The sequence below is a fragment of the Aythya fuligula genome, chromosome 2, assembly GCF_009819795.1.
Source record: "Aythya fuligula isolate bAytFul2 chromosome 2, bAytFul2.pri, whole genome shotgun sequence".
NCBI lineage: Eukaryota > Metazoa > Chordata > Aves > Anseriformes > Anatidae > Aythya > Aythya fuligula.
Window position 1 is genome coordinate 11,462,064 of NC_045560.1, and position 12,067 is coordinate 11,474,130.

Consider the following 12,067-nt stretch of genomic DNA (forward strand, 5'->3'; position numbering starts at 1 on the left):
TGGTCTTGGAGCTAAGGCTTGTAGCCTGTGAGGTGGAGGCTGTGTGTGGGGCTTGTTCCAGATGCCAACACTTCAAACCCCTGCGGGGTGAGTTTGCCAGTGCTCTGCATGCGAGCAGTGAGGAGCCAGGACCGTCTCCTCAAGCCAGAGGAGTTTCTTGTTTTCTCCTCATTGATTAACCCCTGCTGACTATCTTGAGACCTGGTGTTTCAAAGTGGTGGGACTGGGTACTCGCAGGGCTGTTAGGTGTGCTGACGAAAGATTTGGTAGCTCTCCCTGCTCGGTAATAGGAGGAAATGCTTCAGGAGTGTGCTGTCTGAGGGTTACTCGGTGCTTCAGGAAGGCTTGCTAGGTGTGTTACAGTTAGAGTCCAAGTTGCTTGCTTCTGCTGACATCTCATCAGTAAAAACCTCTAATTTATTAGCAACTAATATATTCCCAAATGAAAGGCAGTGATACTTGAGGTCGCTTTGCTCGCATAGAAATGCGATGGCAATTTATCTAGTACTTGGTAATAAGCACCTATGTATTGTTTGGAGAATTGCAGAGCAAGAATCTGACCTCTTAATTAGATGCAGCGCTTCCTTAAACAAATACTTGGCTAAACCACCTTTGTGCTCCAGCTTCCTTGGGATTCCTCACCCTCAGGTCTTGTATTTGCATACCCGAGCACGCATCTAGACTGCTTCCAAGCTATTAGGGATTTGCTGATACAGGAAGGAGAGCTAAAGGCTTTGTGAAACGGCTAAGGAAATAAAGTATGTTTGAAGGCTGCTCTTTGGGATTTAACCAGCAGAAAGTAATTTAGCAGGTCTTGATGCTCTTTATTGAGCTCTTCAAGAAAAGTCAGCTAATCAATACTTATTAATAAAATAAGCACAGTGTATATACTGCAGAGGTAAGTAACTAGTGTTAAATGTAAGCTTATATTGTGCACTGTGCTCCTTAAACTAGTAGAAACAGTGAACCCATTCTTCTATATTCTAAATAAAAAGTCATCTACTTTTATTGATTATTGTTTAATGTCAACTGAAATAAGTATGTATGGCTAAGGGTATAATTTTTTGCTTTAGTAGACAGCAGCCTAGGTCCGTGTTGCATTTTGATGGGATCACAACGTTTGCTGACAGAGCTGAGTTAGCAAGATCAAAGCTTGCTAGCAGCAAAACTGGCCTGCTTCACTCTTCAGTGTTGGTATTAGAAACTTGCTTGGGGTAGGTTCCTGCTAGTGCATTGAAGTTTTTATCATCGCTTCCCAGCTGTATAACATACTTAAAATTCATCGATGCAGTTCCTTTACCATGCTTGCTGTCAAAGGGAGGTTGTCTCCTTTTCACTGGGGGCTGCTCTCCCCTCTTACGTTTCAAGTAACATCCAGTTTTGTTTGAGAGCGTGCTGTTCTAAATTTAGGGGAAAAAAATCATGTTGTAACGCTCGAGTGGGTTTTGTTAGGTTTGAGCACGCTTATCAAGAGGTTCTAGCATCATCTAGGATGATCCGGAAGGGTTTTGTTTCCTAAATATTTATCTTTAGAAAAACATTGAGTCTTGCAAAGAAGTCTGTTCAGTGTGATCCTTCTCAGGTGTGCTCTGTTCCTGGCATTTGCAATGAATTAACTACACTTGAATGTATAGCATCCTCGAAACTAATTGTTCAGTGAAAACTTCAAAACGCTTTTAAATTTGATTCCTTTGCATATTAATAAAGGTTGTAGTGGTGTAGGTTGATTTTTAAATTCCCTTAACTCATGAGTAATGCTGTCAAACTCAGTTACATGTGATTAAGAACTTCATAGCTGCAGTCATTCTTCTCTCTTTCCTGTTTCCTTCCCCATTTATGAAGATGTGTTATATGCATCTTTGTACCTTAAGGTTTTATTGTTGCACAGGACAATAATTGCTGTTGCAATAAGCCTTTGCTTCTTGTATAGTATATGCCAAAATTGTGTTCTCAAAATATATTTGAAACAGAGAGACCTGAAACTGTTTAAGAGATTTAAAAGCACACGCAAACCCAGTAAAATTGTTTTGTTTTGTTTCTGACGATCCTTTAAATAGTAAGTGTTAGCATTGCTAAACTTTAAACAAAATGGAGCAGGGAGATCTTGGGTAAGAGATGTTGCTGAAATTTCCTGATGCTTTCCCTTTCCAGCCTTGCGTGTTGTCTTGAATGAACAAAAAAGGAAATGCAGTACTGTAGCCGTTCTGTCTGCGCTCTGACACTTCTTAAAACAGATTTTCTCCTTGGCTTCAGCAGTACGCATACCCCAGGAATTCTTTCCTTTCAGCAGCCTGCTGCTCTTGTTCCATGCTCGAGAGCAGAAGCATGCAAGGGGAATCAGTTGATGGCTGCAGTGAATTAATTCTTTAAGTCGAGTAAGATCTGTGTGTGCAGGTCTGTTCAGTGCCCTTTGTTGTAGCTGAATAAAGCAGTAACTGGTTTGCTGTTAACTCTGATGAAATATTTCCTGTGACTGAATACATGGTAACATCTGTTACAGAAAGGTAGGTGGCAGAACTTTAATTTAACACGCTATAAAATATGATAGGAGTTTAATTAAACAGCATAATTGAAATGCCAGAGTAGCTTTGCGTTCAGAAAGTGGTAATCACCTATGGTCTAGACTGTTTTCTAGGACACGTTTTTTTCCCCCTACTTCTGCTGACTGACTTAGTTGGAAATTCATTTGGTAGCACTCCTGAGGCTCTGACAGATCACTGTGTGAAGAGCCCTATGCAAGCCGTCTTTTCCCAAACAATTGTGGAGGAATGCTCCATGTGTCCTACAAGCTCGCTTTGTAATAATACAGTGCTGGTTTAGTGGTGTGCCTTTATTGAATGTAGTTTAGTAATACAGCTGTTTTCCCCCTTTTCTGTTGTTTTTTCCCTTGGGAAGTACTTTTGTTCAGTTTGTGTACTCTATGCTAATTTTTAGCTGTTGTGAATTCAGCCTCATTTGGTTCAGGAAACCAGTCCCATGCCTCTTGGTGACTTTCCGTTCCTACTGGTAGTCTTGCTAAGCAAGGGGAAATGAATGTGTCTTCTCACAACCCATTTATAGCATTCCAAAGCTCTGATTAACTACGTCTGACTAACAGCATATAATGGGTCATTTTGATGCCTTTTTTCTTACTCTGTTTGACTCAGATTTGGTGCTTAGCCCTAACTTGTATCGATATATCCCCTTTCCCCCTTTCCCGTAGTCTTCTGTGTTCTAACTACAAACGTTTCAGAAATGTGAAAAACTTTGGTTTGCATACTACTGACTGTGTCACTAATCAATATTTAATATGGTTTTCATAGGATATGTAACATGACACTGATATTCTGGACAGGTAATTTTCACTGCTTGAAAACCTTACGTAATGAGGGGAATCAGGTAACTGCTAGAAATGAGCACCTTATTTATTTATATTTTAGTATCGTATTGCCAAGGATCTGTTCTACGAAATCTGCTCTTGGAAAATCCCTAGCTTCTCACTGTTGCGTCCAAACACTTCTGAAATTGTCAAAGAGAAGTCAATATTTAAAGGGACACTGTCATTCCTTTTTCTATATGAATTTACGTCTTGCTTTTATAAGCTCTTAATGACTGCTCCCTTCCTGGAAGTTTGAGGCTGTTGGGTGGAATTCTGACTAATATTCCAGAAAGTTGAGCTGGTCCCCTTTGGTTTCTCCTTCCTGCCCTCTGTATACACGTGCCTGCTTGTTGCCTCTCTGGCTGCAGCTTTGCTCTGGCTGTGCCCTGGTGCTGGGCCTGGGGAGGAGCGTGCATGCTTTGCTGGCTCCAGAGCAGTGCATGAGCGACGTGGTCCTGCTGGTGCATGAGGAGAGTGCGGCTCCTGGCAGTGACACTGGCTGCAGGTGAAGTGCATACAGTTTAGAAGTGTCTCTCACCTTTCTGTTTGCTTAGCAGTGTTGAAAATAGCATCTCTCGTGCAGTTACTGGGAGCGTTTCACTGTGTAAAAGTACAATCTTGCCTGACTGTGTCCCTTTAAATTCTACGTGGTGGGATGTGCTGGTGTAGAGCTGTCGAATGTGTACATCCTGGAGCAGCGCAGAAAAGAGTGTAGCTTGGTGACGTCTCCTAAAATGAAGGAGCTTGGCAGCGGAGGGCAGGTGGGAGCTAACACAGTTAAAACAAGGAGTAAGTAAACGAACCTGGTAAGGAATAAATATAAACAATGTTAACATCTCTGTGGGTACCTACAGCTTAGCAGCTGATGTCTGGCAGGATCTAGAAATCAGATTTCTTTTCACAGAGTTGAAGTGAAACAGTGTAAACTGATTTATATGATTATATGCAACTGTGTGCGTGTGTAGGTATAAAACTGTTCAATGCATCTATGCGTGTGCACAGTTTGTTTCACTGGGCCTCAGAAATTAATCACAAACACCACAGAAACTGCTAAACTGGAAACAACCAAAAGAGTGGCTCCCAGGTGAGATAAGAAAGAGGAGAATCTCCAACAGTGCTTGGTGCCTAATTGTAGTATGGAAAGAAACACAAATGTGAGGAGCACTGAAAGCCTATTCCTGATCATTTACCATATGTTCAAGAACAGGAAAATACTCAGTGAAGCCTAGAAAATTGGCAATAACTTGATTATGGGGTTGGCTTTTTTTGTAATTTCACCCCTGTCTTTGTAATGATAGAGGAATCCAGCCACAGGGGAAAAAAGAAACCTAGTGAAATACGAAACTACCCGATGGTAGCTCTTCCTCTTCTTTCTCCTTTGGTTTGTGAATATAGGTAATTAGTTACTACTGCTTAATCACACACGAAGAGCTCCAGTGGGATTAGGTGCATGGGGGGACTGTGCAGAGTCCAGTGGAAATGAATGAAATCATTTCAGCGAAGGACAAGCTGCCAGGGCTGCAACCTGAATTTTGTTTTAGATTCACTCGGGGATTGGTGTCAGGTTACTGGAGCTCAGGTGTTCCAGCAGCTAATTGAAATACCAATTATATTTTTAGAAGGTCTGAGGATTATGGGCATCAAAACCTTAATTACATCTAGGCTCCTTTATACCACAAAATGAAGATACAAAAAAAAAAAAGTACAAAAAAACAAGGCAAATTTGAAGCTGTTTTTATTCACGGTATACTGTGTTTTTAGTAAGCTCTGCTTTTCCTTGGCTATATGATATGTTAAAAAGTTGGAAAAACCATGTCAGAAACACCAAAGTGGTTAATGCCTCATCTTGTTCGTAGCTATGGTGCTCATTCCTAGCTTGAGATCTAGTGTGTTGGCGGATCTTAAATTGGAAGTGGCCCTGGGTTTGCTTTAAATTTTTCTTTGATCATCTTGTCTGAAAGGAAGCTCAGTTGCCTTGTTAGCTTTGCCAACTCTGCTCTCCTATTTCTCTGCAGACTGTTGCAGCTATTTTAAGTTGTAATTGTTGTTTCAGAAATCTTTTATGCTGGAGAATGAATTTTTATTTTCAGAATAATAAATCCTGAAATTTTGAAAATGTTTAACAGCTGGTGCCCCATGAAGCTAAAATAATTGTTGTTGAATATCAGGTTTAATAATAAAAAGAAATCCAGAAATTAAATGTTTGTTTAAAAATAATAACAAATTGATGGTAAAGAACATATTCTCCATGTATTTATGCAGAAATCAAATATGATTTGATTTTTCTTACACAGGGGAAAGCAGTAGATCATGCATGGTAATGCTCTTTGGTGATACTGTCAGGTTCTTTTAAGGATATCAGAACGCATAATTGCCTTTAAAAAGTTGACAAAGTTTGAAAATTAACAGCAACAACTTGGTAAGTCAGGCTCGGTTTCAGTGGTCACATTAAGGCAAGTGCACTTTTACTGTCCAACAAAGTGAAACCATGAGCTGTCAAAAAACAGTGGAAAGTAGTTTTCAGAATGCCATTAAAATTAAATTCTGCTATATGTAAACAAGCACGTGTATTGACATTCATATGCTAGTGCTTGAAGTTGCATTACAGAATTTGAACCTGACAGTGTCCTTAAATTATCATGTCTGTTTGCTTTCATTTTCCAGCTGGGTTTTATTTTCTGCATGCATTTCAGTGAACTATAGTATGCATAATAATTGTTTTCTGGAAGCATTTTGGGGCTATTGCTGCTGGTATTCACCAAAATGAGCAAGGTAGTGGAATTTGTTTTCCTTTTGTGGAGGTTGGGAAGCTAATGAAACAGTAACGTGAAAATGATTCCATTATTTGCATTTATGCATATGATTTTGAACTTATGAGTAATAGGATCTCTCTATTTTAATGACACCCCAAAGAACTCCAAAATTTAGCAGAATTTTATTTTGAGGAAATAACCAAAAACCTCCAATTAATTTGGGAAAGCAAATTGTGACATTTAACGCTTGTCCTTAGTTTATCATAGGAGCCTCTGTGAAGCTGTTTTTTTGAAGTAATGCCAATAGAAAGTGGAAGTTGTGCATCTGCTCGCCAAGCAAAGCAGAAACGTAAATCGCACAGCCTTTCCATCCGAAGAACCAACAGTTCCGAGCAAGAACGGGCTGGGCTGCAGAGAGACATGCTGGAAGGGCAGGTAAGGTAACACGCTACTGCTCGGGTAACTTCCTTAGCTTTTTTTTTGTTTTTAATGAAGTATTTCCTACGTGAAGAAGCTAAGTAAACTTAAGTGATGAAATACACCCAGTGAAGTTGGAGAAACAGCAGACATGTTTGCTTTCAAGTGCTGACTGTCTTTGAAGACCATTGATGCAGATGTTGAGCGTTTCAGGTTGTTTTCAGACCTGGGAAGCTTTTCATTAGCTTTTACGTATTCTTACACGAATGATGAAACCATTAACAAATACAGGGGAAAAGCCTGTTTGGATTGCTGCACCTCCCCCTGCCATCTCCACGTACCTTTAAGGTGAAGACTGGTTCTTGATTTCATAAGTTTGAAATTGGAACAGAAGTAATTTAGGAGTATGATAAACTGAAATACTTGTTTATTACAGCTCTGATAGGGAAGGTGTTAGTGAGAACACTCTTCTGCATTCCTTTCTGTAAAATAAATAAATATTGCCCACTTGACAGGCTTGAGCTAACTTAGATTTTTGTTTGTGGTGTGTTTTTTTTTTTTTTTTGAACTTGGCTCAGATACACGTGGGATTTTCTGTGCAGTTAATTTAAGGGAAAGGACAACAACCACAAACTTCTGTAGCTTTTTAAATTGTGTCACTCTGTACAGTGCATGCAGTTTGGAGCCACTTGGAATGCTTCACCTTAAACATTGAAATTAACTGTAGGCAGGACCCCTTTATGAAGTGCTTGTAGCAGTGCTGGCAAAGATAAGCAAGTAGCAGTTTGAAAACTATCTGCTTTCAAGTTGAATATGCAATATTAGCGTGGGCCTGGCAAAGATGATGCAAAACTTGATGTTTATCAGAGAGTTGGTTTGAAATTGTAACGGCGTTTAGCTATGGGAAACCTCACTTTCTCTTCTGGTCTGCAGATACTCTGAAGTGAACAGCTTGTTTGTTCTGGTGTGACAGGCTTTTGTGCTGAATCTATTTATTCAATTAATTACACTGTTAGTTTTCTGAGAACTGACAGAGCTGAAGTTGTTGCTGCTTGTCATCTGGAAGTTGGATGGCAATACTTCCTCGGACAGAAAAGTGCTCATGCGTTTGGGCTGTTACAGCCTGACTTCAGGAGGGAAGGGCAGCTGGGAGGTCATGATGTCACTTCTGTGCAGTAAAACAAACAAACAAACAAAAAAACACATTAACTTATTTTAGTATTTCCTATCAGACTCCACAGGTGTATTGCGCTGTAGTATGTAGATCTTTTAAATATTTTGTGTGTTATCTTAGTGAATTCTGTTGACCTGTAACCTTGAACAGCCAGTGGCCAGCTCTAATGCATAGAGCAACTTCATAGAGGAGCTGCAGACCTCATGAAATCCAGATAATGCTGTCTGCTTATCTGCAAAAATACTTTTGCATGGTATTTTAATAAGCTAATTGAAGCAATGCCAACTGACAAGTTAGTATAGGAAGTGGATGGGTTTTACTGTGTTGGTTACTTTAGGACAGATTTAGATTTTTCTAATGCTATCCAGCTCTGAGAAGTAGAATAAAAACTTCCCCTGCTTTTCCTTCCCTGTTTCTACAGTTTTAGAAGGCTAGCCTAGTATCTTTTATAACCTTGCTGCTTGGAATTAGTGGGTATTTGAATCAGAAATAATTGTTTGAATTTCAGTATTTCTTTTGGTAGTGTTTAATTTGTGTAGTATTCTTGTTTAATCAATTTTATCCCGGGCTGGTTTTAATCTGGATCTGTTTGATATTCTGGTTCTCTGTGAATGTGTGAAGAGAAGTACCCTGTCTGGGGGGAGGCAGATGATGATGGAGAACAGAGTAACTGGGGAGGCATGAGGAGCGTAGGACTGCTTCTTTCAGCACTGTGCCTGCTTCTCCCAGTTGAAAGTAGCCATGAAACAGGTGTAAGACAGAGCTGTGCACAAAGCGGGTGTGCTCTGTGTTGTGGCTGGCGGTGGTTTCTCTTGCTCTTCTCTTTAAGCTGGATATCCAGAGACAACCTATTAGCTAATACAAAATGAGGATCATGAGAGGCTTTTCTGCTTCTCTGTAGTCAGTCATGCTGAATGTATGAACGAGAATGTTAGGCTAAATTCTGGTCGCTTAGATGCTGACTTGATCAAAGATGCATGCTGCCCTCTAATGGCTAGTGTGCAAACGCTTGTTCGTATTTCAGTCAGTGTATAGGAATGGAAACTATTTCTTTTGGTTTGGGTTTGCTGGAACACGTAAGAACAAAACAAGCTATAATCATTCTGTAACTTGCATTGAAATAATGAAGTTCACTATAATTTGGGTGGTTTTCTGTATTAATGTTCCACTCAGTAATGGTTTTCCTGTACTTCCAAGACCTCAAGTAGTGGTGGTTTGTGCTGTGGCAGGAGCTGACTCAATTTCTTTTTTTTTTTGTTCAGAGCTGATGGTTTCAAGACTTTGAAGGTATATACTTGTGCTTTTTTCTTTTTTAAGTTGCTGATAGGCACATTCCCTGTATTTGCTAGATGAACTCCAAGATGACAGGCTAGATATGCTACAAAGGAATAGTTGAGCTTTTTCAGTGTTAGGGTAGGGCTCACTAAGTGGAAATTTCCAAATAACTGGCTAAGTAGGTAAATGATAACTGCAGTAAGCCCATATTGTGGTCTATCAGCAGCAGAAGAAAATAACAGTTTTAGCATAATTTATTTGCATGGTGTACAAGGACAGCTCGTCCTTCAATCCATATTTGTAGATTAAGCCAGCTAGTGGATTAATTTACTACATTTATCATCCTTATGACAATATTTTTTCCCTTCTAATGTACCCCTTTTTAGTAGCATACCATGCTTTACATTTTATAACATGCTTGTTAGTACTGGGTCGCAAGTTTATCAGTGTGCTGCAGCCTTCTCCTGTACTCGCTGTCTTCTCAAAGCTCTTCAGTAACTGATAGAGTGGGGACCTTGAATCCCGACAGAAATCAGTGCTCAGCTGTTGGTGGTATGGTATGGGTTTCTTCAGTGACGGTGTGGTATTTCAAAGGCAGATTAATAAAATTTAAGTAGTTTGCCTTCAGAAACTTGTGTTGAACTGCATACTGAAGTTGGGCCCTTTAAATCCCGCATTAGTGGTTTTATCACACGTTTTTATGCCTCAGAACTGTGGTGTTGATTATGCTGAAAAAAATTCAGCCTTTCTCTGCAAACTTATCTCAAAGCATTTTCTGCAACAGGGAGGTTCTTGAATAATATGGAGGAGGGATGGGTTAGAGATTGCTGTTTATTTCACACTTAGTTATGGCTAGTGACAAAAATAGGTGACTGTTGAAAAGCTTAGTTTGTCCATAGGTTTAGTAGTAGATATCATCACAAAGCGCTTTTTTCAGGTAATGCATAGTCAACTTGTAAGTTACTTTGTCAACCAGAAGTATTTTTCTTCTTGAACTAGAAGCATCTTGACTTTATAATACATTTTTTCACCTTTTTTTTTTCCTTTATTGTTATATTTTTATAATTTTTCTCTAATAAAAATAATAATAAAAAAATGGTCACTTGAATTCTGTCCCTTGAAAGAGAAAGCATATGTAAAATGAAGTATTTGCATAGAAATGTCCCCAAAACTTTTTGTTTTGTGTTCGATGCTAGAAGAAGCTTTAATTTCCCTCTTTGCTGAGAGGTAGAAAACTTCTAAAATTGGCATAAGATTGAAAGGCAAATGCAGCTCAGAGTAAACTTTTCTATGTATGCATATATATATATATATATATATATATATATATATATAGTATCTATGTCTATACATAGATAATAGTATCTAAATAAAACTATAAAACCCACTATTTTGCCTTCTAGGATTCTAAGCTACCATCTTCTGTTCGGAACACACTCCTTGAACTTTTTGGACAAATCGAGCGGGAGTTTGAGAACCTGTATATTGAAAATTTGGAATGTGAGTATATCTTTCTTTCAGCAACTTAAGAACTGTTTGGACTTAGGAATTGGAAGAGTTTACACTGGATACTGTAATTTAATGTATTTTTTGGTGAGGAATTCAAGAACTGTTTTGTAGTGAACTTGTAGTGAAAGACGGAGTTTGTCCCCTTTCAGAAAAAATAACTTTCTTAGCTCTTTGACGCAAGTAGTGAAAACTAATGTGTGATATCCTCCTTGGCAGAGAAAGGGAAGTGTCTGTCTCCTTGTTGCTGCACGTTTGGTTTTATACCATTTTAATCTGGCAGTAACTGTGCAGCCATTGATGTTTGAGACTGTGACTGCAATATATATTTACAGGCTTCATTTTAATGATGTAATTTTAGTCAGAAATTGTCTTAAAACAAAAAATAAAACACACCACAACAGTATAAAATGTAGTGTTTCTGGATCATACTACCTCACGCATTGCATAACCAGCACCTGCAGCTGCTCATGAATTTTGAAGTTGAGCACTCAGTTAAAAATCCCAGGTGTTATCTGGAAAAAATGTTCTATGTGTAATGACTGGATTGTGATATAAATGATCTAAAGTGATGTAAGAGGACCCAGAGTAAGTAACACAAGCAACCATATTGTGAAGCCCCTGCTAAATTTTCCTTATGGGGTTCTGGAAGCTGCATTGCATGGCTTGGCTTCTGAATTGTGGAATCTGTCTGTCTTGGCTCCAAGTCAAACTTTTTTCCAAAGCTGATCTGTTATCACAGTTAAAGCAGACACTCATGTTACAAAAACACTCTTGCATGCTTTTGGAAAATGTGCTGCTTTTTTCTTATTTTAAAAATTGGAGACAGTGTTGGTTAAAGGCCGTCAGAAACACTGCACGCTTCTTGCAGTAGTGACAATTTGCACACCTCAGTTTTCAGCCTCCTGCTGTGAAGTTGGCTGGAAGCAAGAAAAGTATTTTATGACCCCCTTCTCCTTCCAAAGTTTTCAGAAATTCACAAATGGCTGTCAGAAAACAAGTGGTAAATTTGGCTGTACCCTCCAGAGCATGGTTATTTTTCCTTCCATCCTATTTCTGTTACTTCTGCATCCTTCTTCACCTGGTAGTTATATTTTGCTCCTGGCATTTGTGATCTCTTTCTGCCTCCCTGACAACTTCCGAATTTTTCTCTTTTGATGCCGAGTGTGTTACTGTGGCTCATGATCTAACTCCTGTGTTAGTGTTGCAATTATTTTATGTGGAGAATCTCACTCAGTTTTTCTTTCCTGGCTTTTCATATATTCACTTTTCCTTGTTGCAGTTAATTTCTAGTTTCTTCCTTTTCTGATTCCTTCCATGTTGCAGTCTTGATTTTTTTATATTTTTTTTCCCAGCCATTTCTTTTAGTCTGCCTGGCTTGTCTGTTTCAGTCATTTGTTACTACAAGCTTGTCTCTCTGTTTACTTCTCTTTCATTCTGTGTTTAGTAAGTTTAGGTGCATGTGACCTGGAACACAGGAAAGAGTCCTTGCTTTGCTCATTTCAGGCACTTGGATTTGATACACGGTTGCAAACTGACTCCTAGTGCTTATGACTGAGACTTCTCTGAATTTCTTAGGAATGT

At 39.1% G+C, this 12,067-nt stretch overlaps 1 protein-coding gene across 3 annotated transcripts in view; it reads left to right on the plus strand.

The window, feature by feature from the left end:
* Window positions 1-12,067, plus strand: part of WDR37 (WD repeat domain 37) — a 38,250-nt gene that overhangs the window by 1,707 nt on the left and 24,476 nt on the right. The window contains exons 2-4 of one of the 3 annotated variants that reach the window (XM_032182850.1): window positions 3,303-3,334; window positions 6,369-6,546; window positions 10,381-10,477. In XM_032182850.1, coding sequence (XP_032038741.1) covers window positions 6,409-6,546; window positions 10,381-10,477 — 235 coding nt within the window. In that variant the 5' untranslated portion in view covers window positions 3,303-3,334; window positions 6,369-6,408. Of the gene's footprint in view, window positions 1-2,967; window positions 3,335-3,950; window positions 4,148-6,368; window positions 6,547-10,380; window positions 10,478-12,067 lie in introns of those variants that run through there. The other 2 variants (XM_032182851.1, XM_032182852.1) reach the window with 2 other exon arrangements.